This window comes from Elaeis guineensis, chromosome 13 (assembly GCF_000442705.2).
Source record: "Elaeis guineensis isolate ETL-2024a chromosome 13, EG11, whole genome shotgun sequence".
NCBI classification, from domain to species: domain Eukaryota; kingdom Viridiplantae; phylum Streptophyta; class Magnoliopsida; order Arecales; family Arecaceae; genus Elaeis; species Elaeis guineensis.
This window is the reverse complement of record NC_026005.2, coordinates 61,075,335-61,087,617: the sequence shown is the minus strand read 5'-3', so window position 1 is coordinate 61,087,617 and position 12,283 is coordinate 61,075,335. Positions and strand designations below refer to the sequence as shown.

The window sequence follows — 12,283 nt, the reverse complement described above, 5'->3', positions numbered from 1 at the left end:
TGAGTTTTTGAGGAATTGTTGGAGAAAATCCAAAGAAAAAATTTAAAATTTTATTTAATTTTATTTTTTAAATATTTTAATCTCTTTATTATCATAATCTTAATTTCTGATCGTTGGACTTCTAATTACCAATGATCATATGTATTTAATATTATTTTTATTTTTTGATCATTAGACTTTGTATTAAAGATTCTGACCATTGGGATTTTTATTAAAGGTTTTGATGGGTCAATAAAAACCCCAACGGTCATAAACAGCTACAAACGGTCATTTTGATTGGTTATAAAAAGAACTCTTTGAGACCTAATCCAATAAGTTATTCAAGGATCTTTTAATTTTCTTTCTTCAATAATTCTCTCTCTTTAATTATAAAATTTTTTTTTCTCTTCAACTTTTTGAATGCTGAAAAATTTTCATTAACTTTCTCCATGATCGTACTTATGGGTGAAAGATACTGAAAAAATATTTATTAATCTTCTCCATGATCGTGCCTCACACGCTTCCGATTTAATCATTTTTTTATTCTTAAATTTCTATAAATTATTTACAATATTTTTTTACAATCAAAACTTTTATTAATTTTTTTTAAATTATATCTAATTTTTAAATATTATTCTAATGATACCATCATTGCTTGTACGCCTGGTATCATCCTATCACCACGATCTAGTGAGATCAAGCAATCCATGAACTGGCACGCTGTGGCCAATGTATGGCCCTTTCCCTTATATCATAAACAACAACAACACCAACTTGGAATTCAGTGCCCACACTGAATAAATAAATAAACATAGAAATAGAAATTAAAAAAAAAAAACCGTCAGGATCAAAATAGAAATCAACCGTCTATTTTGAGAATAAATAGAAACTCCAGAGTCTGTGATGAAATTTATAGACCTAGGCCCGAAGCATAGTTCCATGTTTGCTTTTGAAGCACAGGCAAAAGCTTAAAAAAGGGCTTTGTTTAAGGAAAGTTTCATCCGGTATTTTGCAGGAGGAGAGGGGGAGGGAAAAGAGCATTCACTTGCATAATATACCTTAATTACATAGGCTGAAGCAAAACTTACATAGTACACTTTAATTACATAAACTGTAGCAAATACTAACAGAAAGAAACTGTAATTTTTCTTATTTTTTTGACAGACTCCGTCCAATCCCTAAGGTTTGATTACTGTAAATAAGACACATGGCAATATGAACACGGTGGAAAAATGCAAGTCACCAAAGCAGCAATTATTCCCCCAGCAGTTGCCCCAGGAAGTAGAAACTGCACTTGTCACCACTATTTTGTTCTGCATGATTGTTAAGCGAGCTTTAAAATGCTTCAGCACAGCAGTATGTCCTTGACTCCACACCCAATAGAAGATGGTGTACACTACTGATGTCCTCTCAGTTCTTGTTATCAGTTGGTTTCCGGGTTTTCGGTTGGGTACTAACAGCAAGTTGAAGATGCTTGCACCTTTCATACTCGCAATTATGATCTACTATAATAAATATAAATTACGAATGAAGGTCAGGCTAAAATGATCTAAAACAGCAATAATACTTCTTCCCCAACTTTGCAATCCTGCCAGCAGACTTCGATCCCTGCCCTTTGGAAGTTCTGCTACCATGTGAACTATCAGAAGAAGATTGATCTGAATGAGAGTCTGGAGATTTACCAGAATCAGAAGCCCTTCCACTATGAGATAGCTCATCAGCGGAAGGGGAAGGCTCCGAAGCCCGTGCTTCTTCAGGAATTGGATTGGCAGATGTGCCCCCTTCGACCACAAGATTACTTCTACTGTTACTGCAAACTGAGCCTACAAAGAAATGAATAGAATTTAATTCCAGTCTTTCTTAAATTGTCCATGCCAAACTAAGATTGTTGCAGGCTCAAGACGCAGTGCCAATTCAAGCCTCATAAGAATCTAAAGATTCACACCATAGATAGCAAGAAACTAGACAGTTAAAAGATATAGATCTCAAGGCAATAAAGAAAAAGAAGTAACAAGCAAATGAAAAGAACATATAAAGACCTTGACAATATTCAAATCAGCAAATGAAGACAGACTTAGTATGTGATGCGTTGGCTTACTGAAAATAAGAAGGGAATCCACAAGATTAGCTTGTCTTGATATAGCTTGGCCTTAAAGATGAAGGAAATCAAATAGGAATATAATTAGCTTAAAATAAGAAAGAGGTTAACTAATGATATGGATCAGGTTAACTTAAAAGTGTTTCAATGAGATCCTGAAGATAGGGATATAAGAAATGATTGTAGTAGTATGATGCCATTTAATGGATATGAAATGACTATAAAATCACTACAGCAAAGTCCACAAGTGAGAGCCAATCAATGACATTAAAGGAGTGATGGAACAAATATTGACAAATATGACAGAAAGATCATGGATGCAATCATTTATGATTAACTTGTTTATAAGCTTAGTGAGAAAAGAAAGGAATGTATATATATATTTATTAAATTAGGAAAAATAATCTGATACAGTACATACTGTGGTATAACTGGAAACTAGGTGTTGCATATAGATTATATATGGCACACTACCATCATGAAAGACATATGATGAAGCTAATAATGAGAATTAGTAGAAGATGAGGCATGATAAAAATATTTCAAGTTGATACAAAGGTTACAGTTTTTCATAAAGCAGATTGCTCAAAAAACTAGGAGGTGACCTGGTATGATCTTATTTTTGAACGATATTAGCTGAAGAGACTAGATAAGATAGAATGTTGAAATTGGTCAGGCAAAACCTTCACAAAATCTAACTATAAATAAGAAAATAAAGTATAAACAGGATGCAGTTTTAGTAATAAAAAATGAAACCCCTCAATCATGATTGATGGTGAAGATATACTATAGAGGGATCACTAATGTTGTTTTGGATACAAAACTCAGAAAAAGAAAAGAACAAAGATAAATGGATATGAAATGAAAATAAATGGTGACGAATGAAGTAGAGGAATATTTTCAAGGTGATACGTAATTGGCATGTCTTCAGTTGGAAAAATATATCTGTTGGGCAACAAACATCTAAAAAAACAAGATGAGCATGGAAAAGGTGAGAACTTTCTGGCAGATGGAATAGACAATGAGTATCATAGAGAAAAAGTGGAATTTACACCTACTAAGGCTGGTGATGAAGAAACAGCCAAAGTGGAGGGGGTATTTGCAACAAAGGATCTGGGGCGCCACATGTAAGGGGAGGGGCTGCATTTACATTAAAGCATTAAGAAAGAGAAAGGGAGGCCCTGGGATACGTAAATGGGAGATGTGGAGTAAATACTGTTTAAAATATCTAATAGAAGCTAACAACATATCCCATTAGCATTAGGTGATTCAGAGTTTGATGCACACAGTGCATGTAAAAGCTGGTTCAGATGGCTGTGAAAAAGTAACAGAGCCTTGACTTTTGAGAATGGACATTTTGGGAAATACCGACAGTGGAGTCACACTTGAAGTCAAAACCCCAAGTGCTGTCATTATGTATAGCGAAATAATTATATGTATTTGTCAAAGTGACTCTAAAAGGCACAGTTGAGGCTTGCTCATTAAAATTTTATAAATTATTATGTGCTAGAATGCTATAGATGCCATAGCTAAGTCAAAGTAAAATGCATCAATGGAAGAATTTACGACCAGACAAAATAGAAAAGCATGTTAGGCCAGAAGCCCTCTTGTCAAGCCCATGTTTAAATGGATAATTCTCTTAGAAAAATGCATAGTTATTTGAATAATGTGGCTAAATAACAGGACAAGCATACCTGGTGTTGGTGGCATGATAACCACTCGATTTGATTTGACGGATGCTGATACATTGTACCTGCACTCTCCATGCTCTTCTTCCACCCTAACGTTATGGTCATTCTCAAGATCCCTCAACAAGGCATCAGCATCAAAGAATTCATCAGAGTTTACTGACATGAGGCTTGAGTTGTCAGAACTGGATGAAGATGTCTCTGAACTACATAGGTCATTCAGTTCCAAGTAGTCTCCCTTAGAAAAATCACAAGTTGCATACTTTTCCTCAAAACGATCATCAGTTATTGGATCAGTGACACTTGTTCCAGATAACACCGACTGCCCCTGCTCATCACCACCAATCGTCTACGCAGAAATAATATAGAATCCAAAGTGAATATTTGTATAAGGAAATTGATCAGCCATTATTCTCATAACACTGGACAGAAATAAAAGGCTCAGTGCCTTCTTCTAATAAAATGGTACAATATAAGCTAACAATTGTCCAAAAAGTGAATAACCACATAGGACAATGAGCAAACAGAGTGATAAAAAAGCAAAGCAAATCATGCATGAGGATGTTCAAAACAAAACAAGGTTTATATTCTAATCTTACTTTGACATGCTAATAATGACCAAACAAGAAATTATGAAGATACCAACTAAAAACTATGCCTAAAAATAAGAAACAAGGTAGAATGAAAATTGACAGGATTCAAAAGTGAATTGGCATTCAGTGCATGAACAAAGCACCATAAGAAAATCAACTAATACAGAGAAAGACCCATCAACAAGAAAAAAGAAATGAGTTCTACCTGGGATCTGTTTTCAGCATCCCTTGAAGACAAATTGTTTTCTTCTTGTTCTAGAATATTCAGCAAGGCATATTCTACGTAATCACATTCAGCACCATCTGCAATTGCAGAATTATGTTGTTCCTCATGATTTGGCCTTTCATCAATTTGCAAGAAGACTCTACACAGAGAACTATAATCCTGTAAAAATCATGCAAGCACATCAATAGTCTATCGGAAGGTAGTGAGAAAATCCACACAATAAAAGAATCAACTCAAAACCAAGTACAGGTTGCCAAATATATGTAATACCTGTTCTTTATTAATTCCATTGATTGTCTTCTGTTCTGCTTGATATTCATGCATCATCCACCCAGTTCTATTTCCATTGGGAGCCTTCCCTACATAAAATTCCCTCATTGTTTTTCTGCCCACAGTAGGAGTACCTGTGAATATTCTGAGATCATTCCTGGATTTCCAGTACCCAATTCTTGTCACATTAAATTCACTGTCACCGTTCAAAGATTGTGGATCCTCGGGATTGTACAAGTACCATATATCTTCTGCACAACACATTCACGTGTCAGCTGCTTTCTACTTTATTTTATGGTTTATTATTAGTAAATGTAAAGTAAACTGAGGAAAGCTCTGATTACAGCAGAGGTTAAAGCTTATATGTTTGGATATGACAAAGGATTTATGCAAAAAGAATTTATTTTTTGGACTTCATGTGCAGCCAGGATTTTACAAGCTAGATGGCCAGTTGATAATATTAAAATTTCCCTCTTTTTCTATGAATTATGCAATCCTGATGATAGTTAGAAATGCCATATATCTAGCCATTTGGATCAGTTAGCATTGGATTTCAGGAATCTTTTTAGTTTAGGAGATCAAGACTCACTACGAATGATTGCCCTTCGCTCCACATATGGAAACAGTTTAGGCATGAGTTGCACATCAGACCATGCAGCCAGTATGCACCTAGTGATGAAAGTTGTCTACATTTTATCAGCCTGAACCCTGTGTGATTAAACATGACAAGCGTAAGAGGCTGAATATAAATAATAGTTACAAAAATCGGACTGGTGACCAACCCGGTCAAGGGCTCGGGCCACTGGGTCACTGGTCCAACCACCAGGTTAATTGATCAAATTGAGGGCTATAATTAAAAAATATTTTAAAAAATAAAAAAATAGATATCATGTAAAAAAATATGTCCGGTTATTTATATTTTTCTATAAGAATTATTTATAATTTTTACCCCAAATACAACCTCTTTTTTGGTATAAAAATACTATTCTTTAAAATACAATGATCTACAGCCTATACAAAACTCTAATTGCAACATAAATAGAAAAAAATGATTTATTTAATTCTGAAAAGTGTAAGTTGTATATAGCATGGGAAAACATATAAAGGTATTATCTTTTATTGTTTAACCAGTAAAGTCAGTACCCAAAAGGGTTATAATGCACTATATATATTTTTTTTAAATTTTGCACCAAAGAAGAAAGAAACTGATTATGTTTATTGAAGAAATTAATAATTAAAATATTGAGAAATAACATCTTTTGAATAACATAACATACATATTGTCCCTTGGCAAGTTTTTAACAGTTGTCCTGGTGGTTGAGATATAGCCAATCAAACCCTTGGACAATGGTTTGGATCTTTGCTCAAAGATACTTCTAAAAACTTTTTGGCGGCACTTTAGAAGTGGGCCGATTCACCTGATTTTCACCCGATTTCCTGAAAATTGGTCAGGGTAGCAGTTCTGAACCAGTTGAACCACATTTCAGTCCTTCATTGAAAACGAGCCAGCCAGGGGTCTGGTTCATCGTTTTTCAATCTGACCAGCCAGTGCAGACTGATTATTACAACTACAATATAAACTCTTTCAATCATAGAGGAAGAACCGTAGAAATAATCTTGAAGCACTACATATGATATATCTGCCTGAAGAAGATCAAGACAAGCATGGAATCTGAACAATCTAAGACCAACACCAAGTTGTTCTTGGGGAGCTGAAGAGAGTCCCAAGACTTCATCAAACCCCATGAAACTTCATGAAATTGTCCTTAGCAAGGTTACCACAATTAAATTAGAAATGCTACAAAATTAGCTGATATCATCTGCATATAAATGAATTATTCCGTGTTTCAGCAACCACTGAATTTGATTCCTAAATTGTAGAATGCAGAAAACTGAAGTAAATGCAAATGTCAAGATGGCAATAGGCCCCATACATAGCAATCCTGAAAGAATCATGCCTTAAGAGGAAAAGTTGCATTGAGGGTGCATGAACAGAAAACAATGTATAGAATATCTAAGATGAACTATATACACACCCACAAGAAGAAGGAAGCTGTCCACCCCAGATGTATCTCATGAGTTATTTTTTAGTTTTCAATGTCATCTAGTGTTCAGGCTGTGTTTGATAATGTGATCATCAAAGATGTATTAATCTTGGTCAAGCAGGTTCAAACCTTGGACTCTCCCCAATGCAACCATGAGGAGAGGGGGGCAGCAATCAAAGGACCCAAATCTATTGGCATCCCAAAGCAATTATTAAGAGGATTTAAAAATGCAACTACAAATAACAAAGAAAGACATTCTTCCTCAAATTTCAGATATCCTATCTCAAAGAAAGAAACCCTTCGATGCAGATTTAAGATGCATTGCAATTTTGTCTTCCAGAAATTTCTTTTATTATAAAAAGAATCTTCTGAACTGACAACCTTTGAATAATTGAAGAACAAAATAAAAAATTGGCAGCATAAATCATTTAATGGTGCAAACTTCAAGCCTACAATAGACATTGTCTTTACCTGACTCAGTCATCATTGCTTATTAAGTTGATCAAAAGATTTCTTTGTCTAATCACATGAGGAAAAAAGACCATAAATGTTTTGAAAGAAACTATTCCAGTTTCATATTCAAGAATCATGTGTCCACAAAACCCTTGAAAACTTCAGATACATAATTACACAGCTAGTGCATATAGGCATTGTGTTTCATGCATAAAGAACCCATAAGATCCTCCATCCTTTTGCATTTCATTCCAATCAGTTATACCAGTTGATAATCAATCTAAAACAGAATCTCATATTTTCTCTTACTAGTCTATATATTGACAATCTGATGCAGGACATGGAGAGAAGCAGTAGAAGAGGGAAAAGAAGAGAAGAAGAAGGAGAAAGAAGCAGAGAGAAGAAGAAAGAGGAAGAGAGAAACAGGAGATCTCAATATTAAGTAATCTCAATAATTCAATCTGTATTCACAATTTACATAGCAATGTGTTTACATAGACAACCAAAAGCTTAATAAGAGGCCATTTAAAAACAAAATACTAGAGTCCACATAAAATTCTAATTCTAGAGTACACAAAATTCTAGTTCTTAAGTCCACACAGAAAATAAAATTTTCTAATTTCTACATTTGCACCTAACAAAAGTGCTCCTAATTTCCTTATTATCAGACGGTCCTCCATCACAATCACTATCCTAAGTATCTAAAATATAACTGCAAATTTAGTTCTTATAACAGAAAAATATAGGCAGCAAAATAACGAAATAAGCACAAGCATTAAACCAAAAAGATGAAACTTTGCTTAATCACTGATAAAGAGACTTTGTTTCCGTACGTCTTCTTGATTTCCTATAGACCCAGAAGTCCTATCAATTACACAAGACAACAGATGAACATCTTAATTGCGAACCCACAACATTGAAATTCACGTTCCCTTAACAATACGGTGATCTAAATACTACCAATATCGAAACCAAATAACAGCGTGAAGGAAAACTAAACACATAGATCAATCTATTCAAATTTTAAGTACCTTCACTATAAATGCAAAGTAGGATAAGGGAAAAAAGAGGCAACTCGTAAGTATGATCCAATGCTAACCAGGAGAATTCCATGGTTCGATGCTGAAAGGATTCACTTCAGTGATCACGTTGGCTGGGACAGGATCCCCAGCCTTCCTTTCTCCCATGAACTGTACGAGTTCTTCATCAGTTGACAATATGTTGATATCTGGTGGCACCGAGACAGGCGCTGAAGGACACATTTGAGACCCTGACATGGAACAAGAAACCCAATAAAAGGCAGCCACGGGTCGTATATTTAGTACTTCCCCAATTTATCCAATCAGTAAGTTCACGGAAAGAGAGATGAAAAAACAAATCCAACGTTTCTTTGCTTAACATTGTTAGATATAATACAATTCCCAAGTTATTATTTGTTATATAAATTGCCCTATCTGTTATACAATGAAAAGGGAGATTAACCGAGAAATTTAAAAATTCTTCCATAATTAGAATCAAATCCATGACTGCAGATGGGTACAAGATCATGATTTTTTTCCTTCTCAAAAGCTATGCAAAAAAACACGACATTAAAAAAAGATAATTCTACATTTTTCTTTCGAGAATTAGAAAAAAATCGATATGGTTCCATACAATTTACTCACACAAAACCAAATAAATATCTCGATTCAAGAATCAATTCCGCAAAACTTCCGAATATGCTGCCACGATTCACTACAAAACTCTGCATTTGTGGAAGAAAACGACATGTTCGGGCCCGAATCATTCTGCCGCAACACTTCGATGATTCAAAGAAATATCTCCATCAACCAAAAGAAAAAGATCCACTTGGAGAATCCCCAACAACCAAAGAACCCCGAATCTCCTTTCCCATATCAACACCCAAAAAAAATCCAAGACAAATAAAATAAATCCAGAAAACGAATCTCAGAGAGCATATTCTAGAACGATTCCCCGATATCTTCCGTCGAATTATCTCAAACAAAGAATCGAAATCAAAGAAATTCGACAATTTTTCTCTAATCTAACCTCAGAGCCGATCGATCGGCGAGGGGCAATCTCCGACTCCCCTCGCTCTCACTCCCCCGACTCCCCTCGCTCTCACTCCCCCGCTGCAGCTGGGAAGACTGGCTTCATGTCTTCGCCGGGATCGAAAAAACGAGATGCGAAGAGAGAGTGAGGGGGTATTTATAGGACTAGGAGCCCAACACTAACTATGGCTCTTAACCGCGGTTTGTACCGCAGCCGGCACGCAGTTAAGTGAACGCGCTGCCGCTCCACCTCAAATGCCGCCCATTTTACTGCCGCTGTACCATGACGTCAAGCTCACCGTACGTTTCATACATCATCGTTCACCTTAATCGTAACGGCACGTCTGTTATCACATCGTCATCCTTATCATCATCATTCTTATTTTGAGATCCAACTTACCACACCATTCACACTATATATATTTTTTAATAGAAGACAATTAAGATATCAAATTTTAGAATAAATTATACTTTTAAACTTTCAAATTTAAAATATGATTCATAAACTTCAAAAATTTCTAATTATGTTCCTAAATTTCCGTTGTTTTAATGATGCCTTTTAGGTCATCATAGATGTAGTATTTTTTTTAATAATATAAATATCAAAATATAAATTATGATACATCATAATAGATGTAAATTTTAATTTTAATAATATAATATATAAATGATAATATGATATATGAATAATGATAAGTGATGTGGCACAATATATGTCATAATAAATTTTTTTATTTAAAAATTTTTTAATATTAAATATTATATTATCATTCATATATCATATCATCATCTATATATCATATTATTTATAAAATATATTTTTTATGTTTGACATTGTTTGATAAATAATTCACATTATTTTTATAATTCATGTGCATACGATGGTTAGTAGTTAAATGGTTTGAATTGCCATAAGCATTAATGGTATGAAAAAAATACCATTGAGTAATTTAATAATTATACAAAATATGTATCAAATATATATATATATATGTATGTATGTATGTATGTGTATATATATGTATGTATGTATGTATGTATATATATATATATATATATATATATATATATATATATATATATATGTATGTATATATATATATATATATGTATGTATATATATGTATATATATATGTATATATATGTGTATATATATATATATATGTGTGTGTGTGTCTATATGTATATATATATGTGTGTGTGTGTATATATATATGTATATGTATATATGTGTATGTGTATATACACATATATATATAGACACACACACACACACACATATATATATATATATACATACATACATATACATATATACATATATATATATATATATATATATATATATATATATATATATATATATATATATATATATACATACATACATACATACATATATATATATATATATATATATATATATATATATATATATATATATATATATATACATACATACATACATACATACATACATATATATATATATATATATATATATATATATATATATATATATATATATATATATATATACATACATACATACATATATATATATATATATACATACATACATACATACATACATATATATATATATATATATATATATATATATATGTATGTATGTATGTATGTATGTGTGTGTGTATATATATATATATATATATATATGTATGTATGTATGTATGTATGTGTGTGTGTATATATATATATAGGTGTGTGTGTAACATACCAATTAGCTTGTTGCTTCTCATGAAGTTGGTATACTGTCATTTTTCGCAACATGAACTATCTTTCGTAGGATCATTTAATTCGGTCATTTAATTCATTTTGAGAGTTAATAGTTTAAGTTAATATAACATATTGTTCTAAATGTAAGGCTAGAAGATTATTATTTTAATTTATTTTATCTGTTTAAAATTAAGGGCTGCCATCAGAAGATAAAATATGCTGACCCTTGCGCTCGTTCTATCTTCGAGGATTATAGCGACAGATAACGACTTTAGCCGTCAAAACAGAGATAACGGTCTCATGGCAGTGTTACCTCAAGCGGATAATATAAGCAATGGTATTAAAAATTAAACACGAAAATATTTACTCCGGTTAATAGGAAACCAACATCTTCTGCTACCATGACTCACACGTGGCACGTTCTGGTCTGCGTGGGTCCCCGTGATCTCAGCCAAATCTCCGCAAAGCTTCCCATCGCATGGTAGAACCACCCAACCGTAGCCCCAGTAGGAAATCCCGAGAGGAAATCCACGTGCAGAGGTTCATGTGAAAGGGGCCCAGTTTCAATTTTGTGAGGCTAAATTTTCCCTCTCATCGCTTCTAGAGTCTTCCACTAGTGGACGGTCAGGATTCTCATCAGCCCACTGACCGGGTCTACCGAAATTCGTGGGTTCTCTGACGGAACACGGAGTCTAAGGTGAACGGTAACGGACTTCTGATCCTTAGGACTGTGAAAGTTAGTATATAGCTATATATCACAAATACGTCTAAGCTTGGGGGGCGAAATGAATTAATCACGAGGATTTAGGTTTAATTATGGTTATGTTCTTAATACATTACTGGAGGGAAAAATCTTTAGGGACACTGATTAGTGCAAGGGGTTTGGCTTGTATCCTTCGCAAACAAATTGATTTTTTTTTTTTTTTTCATGATGGGTCACATATATCTATCTTAGTCTCATTAAGAACTTGTTTGAGCTTGGATCAGCTATAAAAGAAGTCAAGCTCAAATAATTTCTAAAGCTCAACTGACCAAAACAATCAAGCCTAAATATTGAGTTTCAAAAGCCCCAAAAGGCTTTCTTACCAAAAAAAAAAAAAACCAAAAAAAGCTAATGGTGGCTTATGTTTACATATATT

The 12,283-nt window shown here is 33.5% G+C and overlaps 1 protein-coding gene across 3 annotated transcripts; it reads right to left on the bottom strand.

Annotated features, from left to right (window-relative positions):
- Positions 1-1,024: 1,024 nt before the first annotated feature.
- On the bottom strand, positions 1,025-9,556 carry LOC105060954 (uncharacterized). 3 transcript variants are annotated; one of them, XM_010944848.4, is made up of 6 exons: positions 9,402-9,556; positions 8,384-8,622; positions 4,855-5,105; positions 4,564-4,743; positions 3,772-4,114; positions 1,025-1,802 (listed from the first exon to the last, which is right to left on the bottom strand). In XM_010944848.4, exons 2-6 carry the CDS (start codon positions 8,463-8,465, stop codon positions 1,519-1,521), a joined length of 1,140 nt encoding a protein of 379 aa, XP_010943150.1. In that variant the 5' UTR covers positions 8,466-8,622; positions 9,402-9,556; the 3' UTR covers positions 1,025-1,518. The 3 variants fall into 3 exon arrangements, with proteins under 3 accessions (XP_010943150.1, XP_010943149.1, XP_010943151.1); XM_010944847.4 differs by having other exon boundaries at positions 8,452-8,622; XM_010944849.4 differs by lacking the exon at positions 9,402-9,556 and adding an exon at positions 5,444-5,562 and having other exon boundaries at positions 8,452-8,622.
- Positions 9,557-12,283: the final 2,727 nt, after the last annotated feature.

Bases quoted from the DNA above. Each gene is read 5' to 3' on its own strand.
- LOC105060954 (XM_010944847.4), bottom strand. From the start codon at position 8,614: ATGTGTCCTTCAGCGCCTGTCTCGGTGCCACCAGATATCAACATATTG. The intron at 5,106-8,451 runs GTTAGCATTGGA...TGTGTTGTGCAG, and splicing joins CGAACCATGGAATTCTCCTG to AAGATATATGGTACTTGTAC. The intron at 1,803-3,771 runs GTATGCTTGTCC...ATTTCTTTGTAG, and splicing joins TATCATGCCACCAACACCAG to GCTCAGTTTGCAGTAACAGT.